General features: G+C 41.8%; 1 protein-coding gene across 1 annotated transcript in view; it reads right to left on the reverse strand.

The window, feature by feature from the left end:
* The window catches only part of LOC127619678 (transcription factor HIVEP3-like), a 43,125-nt gene that overhangs the window by 13,688 nt on the left and 11,820 nt on the right, over positions 1-17,617 (reverse strand). The window contains exons 4-5 of the mRNA XM_052092630.1: positions 3,856-4,031; positions 360-461 (exon numbers count right to left, since the gene is read on the reverse strand). Of these exons, the coding sequence (XP_051948590.1) occupies positions 360-461; positions 3,856-4,031 (278 nt within the window). The remainder of the gene's footprint in view (positions 1-359; positions 462-3,855; positions 4,032-17,617) is intronic.

A 17,617-nucleotide genomic window follows, 5' to 3' on the forward strand; every position in this document is an offset into this window, starting at 1 on the left:
GATTACTTTTACTCTGCTTTTATGTGCTTTTTGGACCTTCAAAATTATGGTCAACATTCACTTGCATTAAACAGACCTACAGAGCAGAAATTCTTCCAAAAATCTAATCTGGGATGACATAAGGGGGAGGAAATGATGAGAGAATTTTCATTTTTGGGTGAACTATCCATTTAAATAAATGCGTTGAATCGATCGTCCGAATAGTAATATAACATTTTATTTTTCTACATTTTGTCGAATTTGAAACTGACACAAGGGAGAACTACAACAGTTATCGGCTGAGGCAATTTATAAAAAAAACGGCCAAATATCAAACATTAAATTAACACTCATTTCTTTGAAAATCTTTGAAGACCCACCTCCATCATCTGTCTCAAGCTCACATTGGACCGGTCCAGGAGCAATTCCCTCTGGACATCTCTTTCCATGAGCCTTCGACTTCATGTGTTTGGTCAGATTCCCTGTGGACAGTATGTGCAGAGAATTTAAACAGGAACCCAAGAAATGAAGCCTGTTTATATCAGGTACCTTGCTGTAAGAGTACAAGCATATAATTCTTTCACCTTATCAATATAAACAATATCTGACATCACAGGACCAGTGTTAAAATGAACAACATCTATTACAGACCCCATGAAATAGTTGGATGGGACATATCCTACAGCCAATAGGCTTTAAATTTACATTTCAACTTGAGAAACCCATAATTTGCTACTTGCTAATGCTAATTAACGGTAGGCAGAAGACAGGATGGCAGCTGTTTTTCTAATTCTAATTAGCATTTTACTGCATATACGTGTATGCCTCTGAGAATGAGGTTATATTAACACTACTCTCTATTTTCAGAAAATAATAGAAAAACTGTAAAATTAATTTTGCGTGTTTGTCTGATTTTGCACGTAAATTCAAAATGGTCATTTTTATGAAGGCATTTCAACGGCACTAATCCGCGCACGTTAATGAAGCTCGCACGCGCGATAGATTAAAGCCACGCGGGGAAAAAGGAAGAACTCGCGCACGAGTTTTAAACCCTCACGCGCAGTAGTTCATTGCCGCACGAGGAAACGGGAAGATCCCGCGCGCGCATGACATCTCCAGTATGGGAAGCCAAACAAACCAAAAGTGGGACGAGACAGCGGGGGTTTACAGAGCTCGCGCCGCGCTGACATGTCATCTGCGCGGTTCAATGGTCCGAGCCGCGCGGCCGATTCGTCAGCGCAGCGCGGACGTGTTTCCTAGTGACACCCAATGGGCCAGCGCAGCGCAAACCATACATGCAAATAAATGTACAATAAAGAAACCCCTCCTTCCTTACAAGTTCGCGCCGCGCTGCCCATTGGGTGTCGCTAGGAAACACGTCCGCGCTACGCTGACGAATCGGCCGCGCGGCTCGGACCATTGAACCGCGCAGATGACATGTCAGCGCGGCGCGAGCTCTGTAAACCCCCGCTGTCTCGTCCCACTTTTGGTTTGTTTGGCTTCCCATAGTGGGCGTGCAATACAAGATCTCGCACGCGCAAGACAATTCCTCCAAATCTCCCGCTCTATCTAATCTCATCTGCTGCTTTTGCTCCCTTAGAAAGTGACTCACATGGTCCGTTGGTGAAGCCATGTGAAAAGGTGAAGTTGAGCTTGTTATTAATCCTCTTATAACAGGCATCCAATCATAACAGACTTTAGAAGGGAATCAATTAATTATAAGTCAGTTTGCTGATGACACTGACCTTTTAAAAAAATAACAATTAACAGCAAATACCCCTAGCTCTTCAGATTATTAAGATTTTCTCAAAATGAGTTATTGGCCATCCATGATCATGCTAATAGAACACTGTTTAATATTCCAGTTAAAAACGACGTTACATATTTAGGTATCTGGATATGTAAGTCGGTGGATAATTTAGAAAATTTTATTTTGATAAAAATGTAGAGAAATGTTAATTAATTATGAATGCTGCAGAGAGACATAACGATATATGTCTTTCTAGATTCATTTATCCGTGTTTCTCACAAGCAGCTTCTGCTAAAAATATAAAAGCAATAAATTGAATTTTGATTTTATATGCAAAAGGAAAAGTCATTATATACGTAAAAGTGATATGATTAAAGATGATGAAGACGGAGGTCTTAATACGATTTACTTTGACGTTATGAATGGGGCTATCAATCTTAAATGGTTACAATCATTTTTTAATAATGAGTCCTCATTCTGGTTTGAGATTCCTTCAGCTGTACTTAAAAAATGTGGTGGCATAAGTTTTCTGTTACAGTGTGACTTTGACATTTTTAAACTCCCTGTAAAACTTTCTTCTTTTCACCCATTTTTGCCCACATAACATGTAAATCTGGAATAACAGATGTATAAAATCTTTGTTTAAGAATAATATTTAATGTTGGGGACTCAAATCTGTGTTAAATATACAAGTCAGAGACAGAAACAGCTGAACACTTGTTTTTTCTATGTAATTTGTTGTATTCATTCTGGAAGAATGCATTTAGCTGGATGCAACACAACATACCTGTGAGACTGATAATTTCATGAGAAATTGTTACATTTGGTTTATTAATTAAGGATAAAAATGTATCTTATATAAGCAATAATTCATTGCTTTTGTTAAAATCTTACATACACAAATGTAACTTTTTCAAAATTCCTCCCTGATTAGTTGCTTTTAAAGAGGAATTTTCAATGTATTTAGAGACATTGAGTGGGATGAAAAGTCCCAAAGCAAAATATTCTTTGTATTGGTATTGAAGTATTGGTTTTGTAATGTACAAATCTCCAACTCCCCTACTTCATTTTTATTTTTGTTTATTTGACCTATTTACTTTTTTTTTATTATTGATAAATCCTGATGTGCTGCAGGAACTGCGCTCGATTACCGACCGCGCCCCCTGGCCACGAAGGTCACAGTGCCAAAACTCGGACAGGTGACGCCCACACTCGTGGTCCAAGAACGACATCTGTGGCTGAACCTGGTCGAGATGTGGGACCCCAACAAAGCCCGTTTTCTCAACACCCCTGTCTCCCAGTTCGTCTTATTCGGTGACAACAATGAAGACTTTGCCCAGCAGTCTTTGGCAGTGAGGAAGCAGACAGATATCCCACATCATGCCTCGCCGCCGTTCCAGCGCAAGCCGTGCTCCGTCTGCTTGCCGATGGCGTCCCAAAGCAAAATATTCTTTGTATTGGTATTGAAGTATTGGTTTTTTATTTTTGTTTATTTTACTTATTTACTTTTTTTTTAAATTATTGTTAGGTATGTTGTGGATAATGTGATGTGTAAATTGAATTATAATCTCAGTCTTTGCTTGTAAATCTTTCAGGTATGACTGACTTTCTGTTGATGTTCATACAAGAATAAAATAATAATAATAATAAAACAATAACAATGGGCAAAGCCCACCCCACGACTGCCAAAAATAAAAGCAGCAGATGAGATTAGATGAGATTAGAGCGGGAGACTTTGTGAATTGTCTTACGCGTGCTGTCAGGCATGTCCTCGCTTGCGAGATCTTGTATTGCACACGCAGGAGACATATGCGGGTGGGATCTTCCCGTTTCCTCGTGTGGCAATGAACTACTGCGCGCAGGTGTCAATAATGCGCTTTAATCTATCGCGCGTGCGAGCTTCAATAACGTGTGCGGATTAATGGCATTGAAATGCCTTCATACATTTTGTTCACTAGCACATAGATGCCATCAAAGCTAATACACAGGAACAAATAGCCACAGAACACCAATTTAATTTAATATTCTCTAATGCACAGTGTTTAAGAGCAAAAACCACATGATATCTCATATTTCATAATGCACCACAAATACAGTCATGCCAGTGTATCAGCTGTGTTGAATACCTTTGGTTTTGAAGGCAAAGTTACAGTGCTGGCAGACATAAGGTCGAGCATCCGTATGCAGTCGTATGTGTTTGCGCAGCATGCTGGGTTTCTTACAGCGTATCCCACACTCCTCACATACATATCGCCCTCTACCCCGGCCACGTACATACACATATTCCTCACTCGACCTGTATCTGAAAACACAACATAAAGAGTGAGGAGTTGAAAGAGCATGTTGTGTGAAAGGCCAAGTTAAGAAGACATTAACAAATAGGGTTTAACAGGGCTAAAGGCATACCTTAAGGAATATGTTCTATTTTTCTGGTCGCAAAGTGTATAAAGTATATATATATACTTTTATTAAATATCGATGTACCCTAATAGTCTTACCCCTCGGAATACTTCACTCAAAATAAAAATTCTGTCACAATAAATGTTCCCCTCTGCTTTGGCTCTCAAACTTTGGCATATTGAAACTGGAGCATCACGTCTGGTTTCCAAACACGCAAGAGACCATAATTACCACGTTTTATTGCGAGTAAGTGGGATATTGAGAGAAAGCAGCTTTTCCATTTTACATGCACTGTATAAGCGGCGTACTCTTTACTTCTGAATACATGTGGCTCGAACGTGAGATACTGTCTATGTTTTACATCGGTGTGTATAAATGGGTATAATTTATAATGTATGTGCTTTTTGCACTGTTCTTGCAGAAAAGTAGAATTTTTTTCCTGTGTTGACTTGTTGTTGGGCTCCATTTTATGACATTTGCGACTTTTCAGAAACCTGAAAGAACAGCACTTATAAATTTACATGGCCACATTAAGCCGCATTTTCCGGGAGAAATCTGTGTGTGATAAACCGCTTTCTCTTAATCCCATATAGGTGCAAGGATATCGTCTTTCATCGGCTAATTCAGTGTTTCCCAACCTTTTTTCTGCCATGGATGGAGGACTGCCTCCGATCCGCCCAGGGAGGAGTGGCAGTTGTCCACTAGAGGGTGGGGGAGTGGCAGAGGACCAAGCTACAGCGTATCGGATAACCGGCAAGTAAGTGTTTATGAAACCGGCTTCCTCGCTCCTCCACTCCCACTACCCTCGATGGCAGAGATGGTCGAGATGTGGGACCCCGACAAAGCCCATTTTCTCAACGCCCCCTTCTCCCAGTTCGGCTTATTCGGTGACAACAATGAAGACTTTGCCCAGCAGTCTTTGGAAGTGAGGAAGCAGACAGATATCCCACATCATGCCTCGCCGCCGTTCTGCTTGCCGAAGGCGTCCCCCTACAGCTTCTAAAAAACAGGCAGCTCCGCTTCAACCTGGGCCCAGCTCTCAGCCTCAGCGTAGAGCTCCCCGCAGGAAGCTGACACCCCCATCTCATGAACCACTACCGGGACCCAGAAGGCTCCCAAGCGTTCCTGAGATGAAAAAACCAAGGAGCGAGATGGCCACTACGGAGTTGGTATCTGGACCACTCCATCCCCCGGTGGAGCATTCAGAGCATCTCTTTTCTCGGCATGGATTTAGACTCAGTCTTAACGACAGCGCCTCACAAACGAGGAGCGATTCCACTGCAGCGGTTCCAGATGCTCTGGAACTATGACATCCTCAGCAGCAGCTGCGCCGCTTGGGTTTATGCATATGAGACCGCTTCAGCACTGGCTTTAGACTCGAGTTCTGAGATGGGCATGGTGCTGCAGCACATATATGAGTGTGTTCATTACCTCTTTCTGCCACCAGGCATCCAACCCTTAGACAGACCACTGTTTTCTGCGGACAGTAGTCCCATTACAGAAGGTGTCCAGACGTGTCGTGGTCACCACAGACACCTCCAAACTGGGTTGGGGTGCCATGTGGCTCCTGGTCAGGACTGTGCCTACGTTGGCACGTCAACTGCCTAGAGTTGTTCGCTGTACTTCTTGTCACAACCACATGTCACAACTCGCCTGACATCTCCTCCTTTGGTGTCAGCAACTACTCAGGTTGCCACACGCCACTCATATCCCGGGCAGCCTCAACACGCCAGCGGACATGCTGTCGCAACAGGGCACGCTCAGCGGAGAGTGGAGGCTTCACCCTCAGGTGGTCCAGGTGATTTCGGAGCGGTTCGGCAAAGCAGAGGTGATCCTGTTTGCTTCCCAAAAGACCTCCCACTGCCCGCACTGGTACTCCTTAATGGAGGCTTCCCACAGGACAGATGTGCTGGCACACAGCTGGCCCCGGGGGCTGCGCAAATGCGCATTTCCCCCAGTGAGCCTACTTGCACAGGTGCTGTGCAAGGCCAGGGAGGGAGAGGAACAATTCACCCTAGTGGCCCCCTATTGGCCCTCGGATCTTATGCTCCTCGCGACAGCACCTCACTGGCAGATTCCCCTGAGAAGGCACCTCCTTTCTCAGGGACAGGGCACCCTCTGTCATCCGCACCTATCTCACCATCTCTGGAACCTCCATATCTGGCCCTTGGATGGTTTACGTCAAGCTTAGAGCCCTCTCCTTAAAGATGGCCCTTTTAATTGCGCTCACTTCCATCAAGAGGGTTGGGGACCTGCGAGCATTCTTTGTCAGTGACACTTGCCTGGATTCTGGTCCGGCAGATGCTCACATCATCCTAAGACCCCGACCGGGCTACATGCCTAAGGTTCCTACGACTCCCTCAAAGGTAGTGAACCTGCAAGCGATGTAGTGGCGAGAAAGACCACCTCTCCACCCAATGACCAGCTGCTCTGTCTTACCACGGGTGATATGAGGAACGGAAGGCTGCTGGAATAGACAACATTCCTGGTAGAGTGCTCAGAGGATGTGCAGACCAGCTGGCAGATCTTCTTATTGACATCTTCAACATCTCTCTGAGCAGCGCCGTCGTTCCAAAGTGCTTCAGTGCCACCACCATCATCCCCATGCAGAAAAAGTCTTCAGTGTCCTGCCTCAACGAATACAGTCCCATCGCACTCACACCCATCATCATGAAGTGCTTCGAGAGGCTCATCATGAGGCACATTAAGACCCAGCTGCCCCCTCACTAGACCCACTGCAGTTCACGTATCATCCCAACCATTCAACAGACACCGCCATCACCACCACCCTCCATCTGGCCCTCACCCACCTAGATAAAAGGGACACATACGTTCGAATGCTGTTCATAGACTTCAGCTCAGCATTCAACACAATCATTCCTCAGCAACTGATTGGAAAGCTGAACCTGCTGGGCCTGAACACCTCCCTCTGCAACTGGATCCTGGTCTTCCTGACTGGGAGACCTCAGTCAGTCCGGATCGGGAACAGCATCTCCACCACCACCACATTGAGTCCCCCAGGGCTGTGTGCTGAGTCCACTGCTGTTCACTCTGCTGACTCACGACTGTACAGCAATGCACAGCTTGAACCACATCATCAAGTTCCCTGATGACACGACCGTGGTGGGACTCATCAGCAAGAACGACGAGTCAGCATACAGAGAGGAGGTGCAGCGGCTAACGGACTGGTGTAGAGCCAACAAACTGTCTCTGAACAAAAGAGATGGTTGTTGACTTTAGGAGAGCACTCTCCACTGAACATCAACGGCTCCTATGTGAAGATCGTCAAGAGCACAAAATTCCTTGGTGTTCACCTGGTGGAGAACCTCACCTGGTCCCTCAACAACAGCTATATTACCAAGAAAGCCCAGCAGCGCCTCTACTTTCTTCGTAGGCTGAGAAAAGCACATCTCCTACCCCCCATCCTCACCACATTCTATAGAGGGACTATTGACAGCATCCTGAGCAGCTGCATCACTGCCTGGTTTGGGACTTGCACTGTTTCGGACCGCAAAGCCCAGCAGAGGATAGTGAGGACAGCTGAGAAGATCATAGGGGTCTCTCTTCCCTCCATCAAAGACATTTACACAAAACGCTGCATCCGCAAAGCAACCAGCATTGTGGATGACCCCACACACCCCTCACATAAAGTCTTCACCCTCCTGCCATCTGGCAAGAGGTACCGAAGCATTCGGCCCTCACGGCCAAACTGTGTAACAGCTTCTTCCCCCAAGCCATCAAACTCCTCAATACTCAGAGACTGGACTAACACACACACACACCTATACACCCAACAACATTCGCACATGTCCAGAGTTGCAATTTAATTCATTGTCACGTTATACCTGGCTGCTACCTCAATAACTGCTATGTCCATAGAACACTATTTCATAGTATGTTATGTTTACATTTGGCATTTTTAGAAAGTGTCATCTTTTTGCACAACTCAGACTAAAAATGTGTACTGGTCGGCAATGCACTGTCTCTCACTGTGCCTATTGTCCTGTTCCTTTAGTAATTATTGTACTGTACTTTTTGCACACGTTTGCACGTGCACTTCATGTAGAAATGTTATTTAGTCTGTGAAGTCTCATGTGGTTCTGTGTTTGTCCTATGATGTTTTATGTAGCACCATGGTCCTGGAGGAAAGTTGCACGTTTTGCCGTGTACTGTACTAACTGTATACGGTTGAACGACAATTAAAAACACTTTGACTTTGATATAAATTTTCCTCAAAAATTTGAAAATTTTTATTAAAAAAAAATTTAATAATAAAAAAAGTCTTGTTTAAAACTTGTCAAGTTCATAGAAATGTAGTATTTTTTTCCATGCGTTTTTTTTTAATTGAAAACATAACTTTTTGAGTCAAGAATATTAAGACATTTTTATAGAGGTTACTCCATATGACCTGGACAAAATGTGTCTTTTCATATAAAATGTATTTAGTGATTTTACAAAATTCTAGTATTTTTTAAAACTTGAGAACATTAGTGTGTAAACGTGTCCTCACTGTTTTTTTTTTTGTTTTTTTTTGCATGACAAGAATGCCTACCTACACGTTGGTTACACCACCTGAATTTGTTTTGGTGGAAATATTATTTCAAATATTAATCATATTTTAAAGCTAAATGGATTCACTGTTTTTTTTTTTTTTTTTTTTTAAGAAATACAAATACAAGATTATTCTGCACTACTTGTGCCAACTTTTCAAGAATTTCAGCTTTTAATATCTCTGGATGGTTACACCAAATAAAATTTTTTGCTTTAACTCTCACTTCAGTAACTGAACTCAGCAAATGAAATATTTCGTGTGAACTGCATTTATTTATTTTGGTATCATTTAATAGATATGGACAAAAAAATAATAATGGTGAATAATTAATACTTGGTACTTGTAATAAAAGTTACTGAAAAGTGAGCTGGATAACCTACATTTATTATATTTTTACTGATCTTTTTTAAATAATTTTTGGAGCTGAACAGTCTCCATCCCCACTCATTATCACAGTATGGAAAAAAGCAACTCTGTTAAACTTCTCCTTTTGTGTTTCACAGAAGAAGGAAGAACATGAGGATGAGAAAATGATGACAGAATTTTCATTTTTTAGTATGCGTGCAACAAAATGTTTAATTATATCAGACTAACAACATGCTTTTCACAGTTTAATGAGTTCAACAAATATAATGCAATCTAAAAAAGCAGATAGACATTTAAGCTGACATGGTCATTGCAAATTCTCAACATCACCTCTAGGTTAATTAAAATACCAGCAGCCCATAGCCACAAGGCTGGAATGTGCACATAAAGAGGGCTATACATTGATCTCACAGGTCTGTGTGGGAGATCTGATCCCGGATCTATAGCACCTGCACTTTATGATTTTAAAGGTGCTGTTAAATAACTTGATATGCTTGGCACAGACCCTCTTTCAGACACCACACATGCATATATATCATACACTCCCTCCACCTACCCACAGACATACACACGGGTAGTCTGGCTGGGTGTTCACCCTGCTTGTGTCCAGAAAGTCCCAAAATGGGGCCTCCACTTGACCTCAAACAGAGGACCATTTATAATGTCAAGAACTAGGTCTCCCCTCCCTTCCGACCCCATTCACCAACACTCCCAGCTCAAAAATGGGCTTCTTGCATTGGCGCTCTGTGCCCAGAGCCCAGGCGCAAGTGCCAATGCAAACAGATGAGAGGGAGGGAAACCCTGGTCCAACCAGCTGCTCACAACCAATAACACGAGTACAAATCAAGAACTGTGTGCCAGCTTTCTTAAAAATAACAACTACAGTTTAATTTTGTGGGACTCATTTTTTTTTCAGCTATTTATTTTGTGGTGCAAGATTCTATATTGGAAACACTTTCCATTTGTTAACATTATATTCCTCAAATAACTGACTAGTGTTAATGATACAATATCACATTTTATTTCAATTATCTCCAAAACATTCATACCTGAATGCCAATCATTTGGTGGATTCAAAAGACACAGCTTTGATTCTTACAGTTTTTGTCATGAATAAGCAGAGGCAGGACCCAAAAGCAGAGTTAAAAAATAAGGGGCTTTATTTAAACAAAAACAAAGGCTAAACTCCCACAAGGGGAAAGAAAAACAAACATAAACTACCCTGTGGGGATACAGACAATCCAGGCTGGGGCAGAGGAGAATGGGGGACAGGACTGACCAGACCGAGCTTGGACCAACATAGGGGAACAAACAAGACGAACTACACCGGACAGCAAAGAGGAGACTAAAGTAGGGAGAGAAATCAACAAGTTAACAAGACAGGGCAGGTGTGACTAATAAACTAATAATGGGCAAACAAGGAGGCGAGGTATGACGTAAGGCTGAGAGGCACGCGGCGATACAGAAACAAAACAAAGCCACGTGCTCTCACAAGACAACAATACACCCGAATGGCATGAGCTTACATCGCCAAGACAATACAGCAATATACGCCCATGCCAACCGACAAACAAGACAAGAGAATGCGTAGCAATGCCAAACAAAGCGATGCCATGCATTCTCACACTAAACGAAACCTGAGTGTACATCACAAGGAAAACGGCACGCGATGCACGCAACAGCCGACAAAAATAAGACAGGACACCTGTGAGAGAGTTCGGCACACACACACACTTGACACCTTAGACCGAAGTGATCGAACCCCAGCACAACATGAAGACAGTTCACGACCCCGGCATGCGACCCGGGCACACAACGCGAGCGCGAAGTGAGTCACAAGTTTAGACAAACACAATGTGCTTAAGCTATCAACACACAAACAATTATAATCTTTCATGTCTTTATTGAACTCATCCCATTAAACATTCACAGTGCTAAGACAAATTTCGATGTTGCTGGGTAATTTAAAGATGTAATTTAATGTAATATGGCGCCATGGATGGCTGCTTTTTGTGTGGAGCTCTCTAGCGTTTTTGTTACTTTTGTTTTTTCCCTCTTTTCTGATCAGTTTCACCAGGGATTAACTGCTGAATATTAAGCAGAGCATACCTGATAATTTTTTGCCGGTGTTTGATTATTCTGACATTTTATTAGACATCTTAGTTGGAGGCACAGCGGTGTTCTACAAGTGCTCCAAGTGATGCAAGCAGGGGATGCGAGCCACCACGCTTGTGAAGATTCGTCAATGCGGCTTTAGGACTCCGCTGCCGAGTATTCATCTGGCAAATGTCCATTCCCTCACCAACAAAAAGGATGAACTGCTTTGGCTCACTCAAACAAATAAGGACTTTTATAACTCCACTGCTCAGTGTTTCACAGAAACCTGGCTGAATGAAGCCATCCTGGACAGCGTGTTATATCTGCCGGGCTTCCAGCTGTTCAGAGTGGATCGCATTGCGGAATCATCGGGGACAATGAGAGGCAGAGGTGGGACATGCTTTTACATCAATGAATGTTGGTGTACAGATGTAACAGCATTGAAGAAGATATGCTGTCCTAATTTAGAAGTGCTCTTCATCAACTGTAAGCCATTCTACTCATCATGGGAGTTTTCCTTGTTTATTCTGGTGTGTACATCCTGCCACAAGCATGCGTGAACACAGCTTTGCAACAGCTGGCTGATCACATCACAGACGTGGAGCAACAACATCCTGGACAATCATTATTCTGGGAGATTTTAATAAAGCTAACCTCACCCGTCAACTGCCAAAATACCAACAACACATCACATGCCCCTCCAGAGACAGAAATATACTGGACAACTGCTACACCACTGTAAAGGATGCATTTCGCTCTGTCCCTCGAGTAGCTTTGGGAATCTCTGATCATCTTCTCCCGAACTACAAGCAAAAACTAAAAGCCTGTAATTCAGTTCAGTCTTCAATACCATCATGCCTGATTTTCTCTCAACCAAACTGAACCAGCTCTCCATGCCCACCCCAATCTGTCAATGGATCACCAGCTTTCTGACAGATAGGCAGAGACTGGGGAAACTCACATCTGGGACCCTCATTATTAGCACTGATGCTCCACAGAAATGCATTCTCTCTCCACTGCTCTTCTCCCTGTACACGAATGACTGCACTGCAAAGGACCCCTCTATCAAGCTCCTGATGTTTGCAGATGACACCACGGACATCGGCCTCATCAGGGATGGTGATGAGTCTGCATCTAGATGGGAGGTTGAACAGTTGGCTGTCTGGTGTGGTCACAACAGCCTTGATCTGAACACGCTCAAAACAATGGAGATGATAGTGGACTTCAGTGTAAATCCCCCCACGCCATCCTGAAAAGCACTGTGGCAGCAGTGGAGTCATTCAAGTCCCTGGGCTCTACCATCTCTCATGACCTAAAGTAGGACACCCACATAGACTCCAGTGTGAAGAAGGCTCAGCAGAGGTTGTACTTCCTTCTCCAGCAGAGGAAGTTCAACCTGCCACAGGAGCTGCTGACACAGTTCTACTCAGCCGTCATTGAGTCTGTCCTGTGTACATCTATAACTGTCTGGCTTGGTTCTGCCACCAAATCAGATGGACTGTCAGGTCTGCTGGGAGAATTATTGGTGCCTCCTTTCCTACCCTCCAAGACCTGTATGTCTCCAGAGTGAAGAAACGTGCAGGTAGATTCACTCTGGACCCCACACACCCTGCCCACTCCTTGTTTGAACTGTTGCCCTCTGGCTGGCATTTGTTCAATGCTACAGAGTACTGAGCCCCAGAACATCCAGGCACAAGAACAGATTTTACCCTCAGGCCATTTTCCACATGAACAATTTAACTACCTTCAGGACTCCCCCACAGTGCAATAATATCAATTAATATCTCATGAACATATGTAAATTAATATATTTAATTAAATAACTGTACATACCCCTACCTTGCATATACATTATCACTTGCACATGTACATACGGCATTCTGTTATATGTCCTATTATTTGTAAGTCTATTTATACTCTTACCTAGTTATTATTTACTTGTGCACATGAGAACATTTTGCAATAAAGCTTATTCTGACTCTGATTGTGATTCTGAAAAATTAAGTGAACCCTTGGATTTAATAACTGGTCACTACTCCTTTGGCAGCAATAACCTTAACCAAGCATTTTCGGTAGCTGCGGATTAGACTTGCACAATGTTCAGAAGGAATTTTGGCCCATTCTTCCTTAAAGAACTGCTTCAGCTCAGGCATATACTTAGGATGTCTGGTCTGAATGGCTCTTTTGAGGTCATTCCACAGCATCTCTATTGGGTTAAGGTCTGGGCTCTGACTGGGCCACTCCAAAAGGTGAATTTTCTTTTTTAAAGCCATTCTGTAGAGGATTTACTTTGATGCTATAAGTGATTGTCCTGCTGCATCACACAACTGCTACTGAGCTTAAGCTTGAACACATCATCCTGTAGGATATCTTGATAAATTTGGGAATGAATTTTTCCCTCATTGATGGCAAGCAGTCCAGGCCCTGAATCAAAAATGCAGCCCCAAATCATGATGCTGTCTTCACTGTACTTCATTGTTAGTATGATGTTTTCATGTAGGTACGTATGTGGTTCCCTTTTTACACAAGACGTAGTGCTGCATGTTCTTCCCAAACAATTCAACATTAGTTTCATGGGTCCACAAAACATTTTCCCAGTAGCGTTGTGGAGTGTCAATGTGGTCTTTGGCAAACTTCAGGTGCGCAGCAATGTTTTTGTTGGAAAGCAGAGGCTTCCTTTGTGGTGTCCTGCCATGGACAGCCTAGTAGACAGTCTTGAACTGAGAGGATAACCACTTCCAATGACTCCAAGTATTTAGCTGTCACTCTAGGGTTCTTTTTACCTCATTGAGCATTTTACGATGTGCCCTTTGTGTCATCTTGGCTGGACGGCCACTTCTAGGGAGAGTAGCATCAGTACTAAATTGTCTCCATTTATAGACAATTTTTTTAACTGTGGACAGATGAAAATCTAAGCTCTTTTAGATAAATTTGTAACCCTTTCCATAGTATTCCATGCAAAGCAACAATTCTTGATCGTATGTATTCTGAGATCTCTTTTTTTGTGAGGCATGTTCCATGTCAGCAGACCAGAGCCCTTACCAAGATGAGCCTTCAATCTTAGCATAAAATACCATAACACGGTGGTCCAATAGACATTATATGGGCAGTACTCTAATTGACTGTTACGCTCTCTTCTATGATAGAGCTGTGGAGGTTGTTATCTCAGTAAATAAAAGAATCTCTGACAGTGCTTCCCTATCAGTGATAAAATGATTGGAGAAAGGAGCTCTTAGTGCTTTTTGATGTACAAAACAATCCCTGATGGAACTTGTGATAGAAATCAAGTATTTTTCAGCCTAGGTAATGCACACTTTAATTACCACAGAAGCACATCAAGTTAACCATCACCAAAACGCAGAATAAAAAGTTTTAGTTTTCTGATAAATCCCTAATTTGAGTGGAGATTTAATGCCCATTTTAATGAATATGCAACCAATGGGGAAACTAGTTCTTTCTATTAGTCAAACTCCCACTTAGACTCTAAGAAACATTTAATGTTACTTGAATTGGTGATATTTTAGTGCATTTCTATCTTTATACTGTGGAAAGCTTTGTTTGGAAAATGTTAATAAAGCATTATATTGCTAAATATATTTTTGTTTTTGTTTGCCAAGATGAAAATAAATGCATTTTGACAAGAAAATAAGTATATATAGTGTCAAATTTCAGCACTTTCAAATCTGCGATTAATCACGATTAACTACAAAACAACTATGCGATTAATCACGATTAAAAATGTAAGTGACTGACAGCACTAAAATGTACATATATACATAAAATGTAATACCAAAGGGTTTTGTTTTAACCCTTTAATGTATATGCCAGGTTTTTAGTGACCCAGGACCTCATTCCAGCCCCTTTACCTCATCCATTTTTGGCTCACACCTGCCCAACTCTTTGGTATTCCTCAACCTTTCTCTAATTAATAGTGTACAGTACAAATAAGAAAAATGCCAAAGTTGCAAAAAACATCTATATTTTTTCTCATTGCTTGATTACTAAAAGTATATAATGTCGTTCATGACCCAGCAAAATGAAATTGACAAGGAATGCTTGTACCTCACATATGCCATAATCATAAGCGGTTCGCACCGACAACGTCATGCAATGATGACTTGAAACGTTTTTGAAGTTAAGATAAAATCCAGTGGAGAGAGTCTTCTTCACAAGTTCAAGGAACGTGTCTGAAGAATTTATTTTCACCAAAGTCATACAGTGTCTTGTTTTATGTATGATTGGGACATATTTTAATTTAAATGTGAGTGGGTATACAATTTAAAAGGAACATTACAAACTTGGATGAATTTGTTTTCAATGCCGTCAGAATCTACTACGTAAATATGTTTGAATTCAAGAATTACACTACTTTATCTAATATTTGTTTAAAATGTACAATTATTTCAGAAATGACGACATTCTCCTTGTGCATGCATGCAGCAATCAGCCGCAGGAGCTCAAGTGTTGTAAAAATGAAAAACGTCTGCAGCCAATGATCTAGTGTCAGCTCCTTTCTCACTAGTAATTAAGGTTTGAATTTGAGGTGGGGAAGCTGATCCTAGACCAGCAGTAATCGGAATTCCCTTTCGATACATACTGTATATTCCTTAATGCACACATCATGCCCGTTGTCAGTCTCCATCTATAATCATCTCTTTGTTATGAAAAATAAAACATCTAAATATAACAGAATATATTCCATTTGGCTATTTTCTAATTGTTTTGAAAATTTAACACTATAACTTTGTATATCCATTTGTGATAGATATGCATGCCAGAATGCATGCTAAAGACCAAATGTATGTAATAATGTTTGGCAAAACACTGTTTAATTTAAGGGTTGAGCATAAATACATTCTTTTAGATTTCTCTGACAACAAGACTTAGTATTTTATGTCAAGTAAATTTACCTTGTTAAGGATGATTAGATATTTTTACTGGAAAACAAGACAAAAATAATGATTAAGAATATTATCTTTTTGCAATGTGATGTTAAGGCTTTGTCCAAATCTCTAATTCTAAGTACAAGCAATAGTTATAGTGATGATTGCCTTAGCACACCACTGAAATTCATAACATGTGCTTTAAGTGGGAATAAATCTGTCCAGAAACCACATAATTACCCTCCACCTGAATCGCTGACTCCATCAGTGTTCTGAGCCTTCACGCAAAATCACTCCCCTCATACATCAACTTAAACCTCAGAGCTTCCATTTTAAGATGCACAGACCACCTTAACCACCTTAAGTCTCCTCATTCTGGAGAGACCTGTTGGCTCTGGATAACGCAAGACAGACATTTGTCCCAGACTCTGTCTTTAATACTCCCCAAAGATAAGACATGGATGATATGGAACAGCACAGTCAGTTATGAGTCAATTTCATGGCTGAAGTGAAGAGTATATTAAAGTGTGTCACGAGTAGGGTTCACACTAGCCATAATCCCACAGAAACGCCACAGATGGTTATCGTTAGGAAGACTTGTCTCTGCAAACTGATCTCAGTTACGACTGACTAAGTCACAGAATACATAACCTTGAAAAATGTCCTTTCTTGTTTGTAGTATCATGTCTGACTTCTTTTGTAGTTCATTTAAGTATGGCTTCTAGCCAGACTGATTCATAATTTTATATTCATTCATATTATTTAGACTTCTCCCTTTCCCTGAGAATAATGTCTTACTGTAAAGAACTTCTATCTTCAATTGTCAAATGTACAATTGTAAATAATTATTTCCCTCATCTGACAAAATCGGATGACAAATGCTCACCAACCGCTGATTAATTGCCTTAGCTTCAGACAAAGAACTGACAGTGTCTGAATTTCTCAGACACTCTGACATCTTTAAATGCAAACTATTGGCAACATTAAGGCAAGGGCTTGCTTGGGTTTGTGCAGTAGGCTACACTTTCAATTTTCCAGTCATCGCTGTCAGTCATGACCAGCTGTCTTAATATGAATATCATAAGAATCTGACATAACAGATTGTTGATGTTGCACAGTCTGCCTTGGCTTCTGTCCAAGATCTCACTGGGCTCATTTCATACAATCTGACAATTCTGAAAAAAAAAAATAAAAAAAATACACTGTGCTTTAAATCCCATGTTGGTTTCCATTAATCTAAAAACACCTTAAAACATGAGTGTGCTGCCTCCCGCCCATCTCACCATACCCTCAGCTCAATGACCAAAATCATTGATGCAGTTTGGTGTAAATGGGAATCTGTGGGGTTCCACAGGAAGTGACCACCAGGCTAGGTAGTTTCCTGGCTCGAACTGTGTAACAGACGGTCTATGTTGGCTCTGACAACCAACAGATCTCCTGCGGTGGGGCAAGAACAACACTGCCCGAAATACTGGCAAACTGTTGACAGAAAGCTGCAGCACATGTGAGCACAGGCCACAGTGCAGGTATCATGATAAAAGTCAAATATTATAGCAGGCAGATCTGAGAAAGAAGGGTAAAAGTACAGTA

The sequence above is a fragment of the Xyrauchen texanus genome, chromosome 26 (assembly GCF_025860055.1).
Source record: "Xyrauchen texanus isolate HMW12.3.18 chromosome 26, RBS_HiC_50CHRs, whole genome shotgun sequence".
Lineage (NCBI taxonomy): Eukaryota > Metazoa > Chordata > Actinopteri > Cypriniformes > Catostomidae > Xyrauchen > Xyrauchen texanus.